This window comes from Alligator sinensis, unplaced genomic scaffold, assembly GCF_000455745.1.
Source record: "Alligator sinensis unplaced genomic scaffold, ASM45574v1 scaffold1000_1, whole genome shotgun sequence".
Classification (NCBI taxonomy): Eukaryota; Metazoa; Chordata; order Crocodylia; family Alligatoridae; genus Alligator; species Alligator sinensis.
Window position 1 is genome coordinate 337,558 of NW_005842478.1, and position 3,521 is coordinate 341,078.

The 3,521-nt window shown below is 48.9% G+C and overlaps 1 protein-coding gene across 7 annotated transcripts in view; it reads right to left on the reverse strand.

Moving 5' to 3' along the window:
* RSPRY1 (ring finger and SPRY domain containing 1) overlaps positions 1–3,521 on the reverse strand; it is a 77,417-nt gene that overhangs the window by 19,746 nt on the left and 54,150 nt on the right. For all 7 annotated transcript variants that reach the window (XM_025212705.1, XM_006031023.3, XM_006031024.3 and 4 more), the window contains one exon: positions 531–662. In XM_025212705.1, the coding sequence (XP_025068490.1) occupies positions 531–662 (132 nt within the window). The remainder of the gene's footprint in view (positions 1–530; positions 663–3,521) is intronic.

The window sequence follows — 3,521 nt, forward strand, 5'->3', positions numbered from 1 at the left end:
GGGGGGGGGGCGGGGGGGGGCGCGACGGCGCACAGTTGGACCCGCGTCTTCATGTTTGAAGGCAGCAGGGGGAGCTCCCATTTTCCATGATAAAAAACAAACAAACAAACAAACAAACAAACAAAAAAAATCAAACAGAAAAATATACAGATATTTAGAATTTACTTTATTATAATAATTGAGGCACTGGTAGGCTTCCAAATGACTTTAAAATTGTAAATATATCAATAAAACACTGTACTCAACTGATACCTATATACATCTATACACACACACTCACACACTCTAGTGTCATTTCATTTTAATCATGGAAAAAATGCAGATTTTGGGGGTTTTAACCAGAGAATGAATTTATTCACCTAACTTCTGAGTGCAATTACATACGCAACTAAGATTTATATATACAAATATGACCAGCTAGATTACTGATAAATGTTTGTACTAAACATGGTACATCTGTACCCAAAATACAGATGCAACTCCCAACTGTCTAGAATAAATTAATCCATGCCCCTGCTACTTATACTTACATAGATTGTCTAAACTCCACTGGGCACAGAATCCAACTTGGCGTTTTAAATAATCTGGATTATCTGTCCATTTCTCTAACAAGTCAAGCTGGTCACTAATGCAGGATTCAGAAATGGTCATTTTATTTTCACCTGTGATTTAAAAGTGAAAAAAGAACAGGTAGTTCAAGAACATAAAACAAAAGGACTTAAGACTACTGTATATATACACAATATATATTTGTTGTCTTAAATCTCAGTATTATAAAGTGTACCTCCTTCCCACCAATTTTTAACAGCAGGACAATACCATGTAGTGTTCAAATATTTTACACTTCATTGCATTAGCCATGCTCTACAGTGACTATTAGCCAGGAAAAACAAAAAACTTTAGTTCTATTAACAGGAGATTTTTCCCACAGTCATTGACAGGCCTTGAAAAATCTCTTTAACCTTACAAGGTCTCTTAAGGAATAATTTTCTCTCTAGCTGAGGAAAGCTAAACATTTTTTCTACCTTCTTTCCAGAGGCACTGGGGTCATTCCAGCAACAGTCTCTTCCTGATCCTGAGTGCCTAGGGCTGTGAGAAACGCCTGCGTTTCATTTCAGTTTCAGATTCAGTGCTTTGGAGGGACAGTGTTTTGTTTCGATGTTTCATAAGGCTGTCCAAAACTGCTGTGTTTTGTTTCGTTTCGGATTCAGCGTGTGACAGGGCAGCTCTTGGGGCCAGATCTCCTGCCAGCCCGGCAATCTGTCTCTATGGGGCAGTCGCCCAGTCTCACCTGCCACGACTTTGCTGTTCTCATAAACTGATGGTATACCATGGGAAGCTGCCCATTACTGCCCCGATGTCAGGGAGTGTTATCTGTGGCTCCAACCTCCCCATCATCACAGTCCATGCCTCGCAGATGGCATCAATGTTCTTAGCATCTCTGGCCCCACACTGGGCCCCATGATCCTCCAGTCTGGACCCTAACTGGATCCCTCCCATCAGGTGGCCTACTCTGCCCTCATTCTGGGCTACCTAGCTCCCTGTACTCTTCCCCCTCTTGGGTGTGGCCCCTCCAGGACCTTTGGCCACACAGGGCCTGGCCTCACCTCCAAGGCCAGTCGAAACCCCAGGCCCTTGGCCCTTTTGACCCTTCTGGTCCTGGCCCCAGCATTGACCAGTTGAGGGTACCTCAAGTCAGGGTTCCTGAGCATCTAGCCCACTCGCTCTCATGGGTCTGCCTTCTCGGCCCTACTATGGGGTTACCCACCCAGTTGTGGGAGTTGAGGTTATTAAGGCGCCCTGACCCGCCTTTCACCAGGGTGGTAACTAGCCTGGCATTTCCTGGGGGCTCCCACGCCACTAGGAGCCCCAGCAAGCCACCCATCCCCAGCAGGGTGCAGTTTTAGGTCATGCCCAGGGCCAAGAGACTCATAGCCATCCCCATAAGCTCTTGCCCTTACCTCCTGGGTTGTTTCTGCTGCAGCTCAGCTACGCAATGTGTCTGCCTGGCTGGCAGCAGCAGACTGCAGTCTTTATATACTAGGGTTTCAAAATGGCTGCTGCTATCAGGCACCTGCTGGATATCTGACTCAGCCCTTAAAGTGGCAGGCACCAATAGTGCCCTGTCACATGGTGTTTCAGAGGGACAGCAATTCGTTTCGGCGTTTTGAATCACCGTCCCATTTCGTTTCGGCCTAAACTGTTTTGGAGCTGTTTCGGAATTTCAACAGTGTTCCTGTCATAGGCTATAATGAGGAATCACAAAACCGCCTATAACTTTTGCCATTTCTTGCCTGATTCATGTGAAACTTGCAAGGGTTTCTGGGAAACTGCACCTGAAAACTGTTCAAAGCAAAACTAGTATCTCTTGCCGGCAGCAGCAGCATGCTGTCATCCCGCATGCAGATCTGGGGGTGGGGGAGTCTGGCACAACCCCCACAGCCCTCCTGGGGGGTGCGGGTCCCCAGAACTGCATGCAGGATGACAGTAAGCTGTCGCTGCTGGCTGGGGCCAGCACCAGCACTGGGTTCTTCCTGGCACTCAGCACAGGCTGCACCAGACAGACTTGGGTGCTGGCGCCGACTCCAGCCGGCAGCAGCAGCATGCTGTCATTTGCATGCTCCGCAGCCAGTGAGTGCAAAGCTTTAAAAAAAACAAAAACAAAAACTAAACCTACAGTCACCAGCTCTAGCAGTGGTGACTGGGGCCTCTGAGGGCTCATGGCAGAGCCCCCCAGCTTAGCAGGGATCACCCCCCACCCCCGTGTGGCAGCTGCTCCATTGTGTGGGTGCAACACAGCTCGGCAGGGCATGCGCTGTATGGGACCTGGGGTGGTTCCAGCAGTCAGCTGGAGCTCCTCGTTCAATTCCCAGCTCTGATCATCCCCTCAACTCCTACCTGGGGGCACGGCCCCCAGATCTACATGTGGGGTTTCAGCAAGCTGCTGCTGCCAGCTAGGGAAATAGCCCAGAGCTGCCGCCATCCCCAGCTGGCAGCAGTAGCCTGCTGTCACCCTGCATCATCCGGGGGGCTTTGTCCCCTGGGAAAAACTAGGAGAAGTGATCAGAGAGCTGGGGGAAAGATTGGGGAGCTGGGGAAATCGAACCCGGAACTGGGGGAAAATGTTCAGGTATCTGAACATTCCCCCAACCCCCAGTTCAATTCTCCAGCACCCGGTTTGACTCCCCAGCACTGGGGTTGGAAGGAACCTCAGGGACAGATCATTGTCACTGGCTAGCTACAGATGTCAATATCAGGGCAGTCCTTCCCCCTGCCCCCCCCCCCCCTTTCCCTGCAAGCCCACCTTCAAAACAGCTCAAAAGACCTCCGAAACGTTTCAGAAACATCTGAATTATTTTAGAAATTTTCCAAAATGTTTTGGATGTCCCATTTTGTTTCAGAGCCCTGCGTTTCATTTCAGATTTGGTGTTTCAACCGTCGAAATGCCCAAATCCGAAACTAAACAAAAAGGCTGCCGAAATTTCGCCCGGCCTACTAAATATACATTTCCTTCAGTCCCA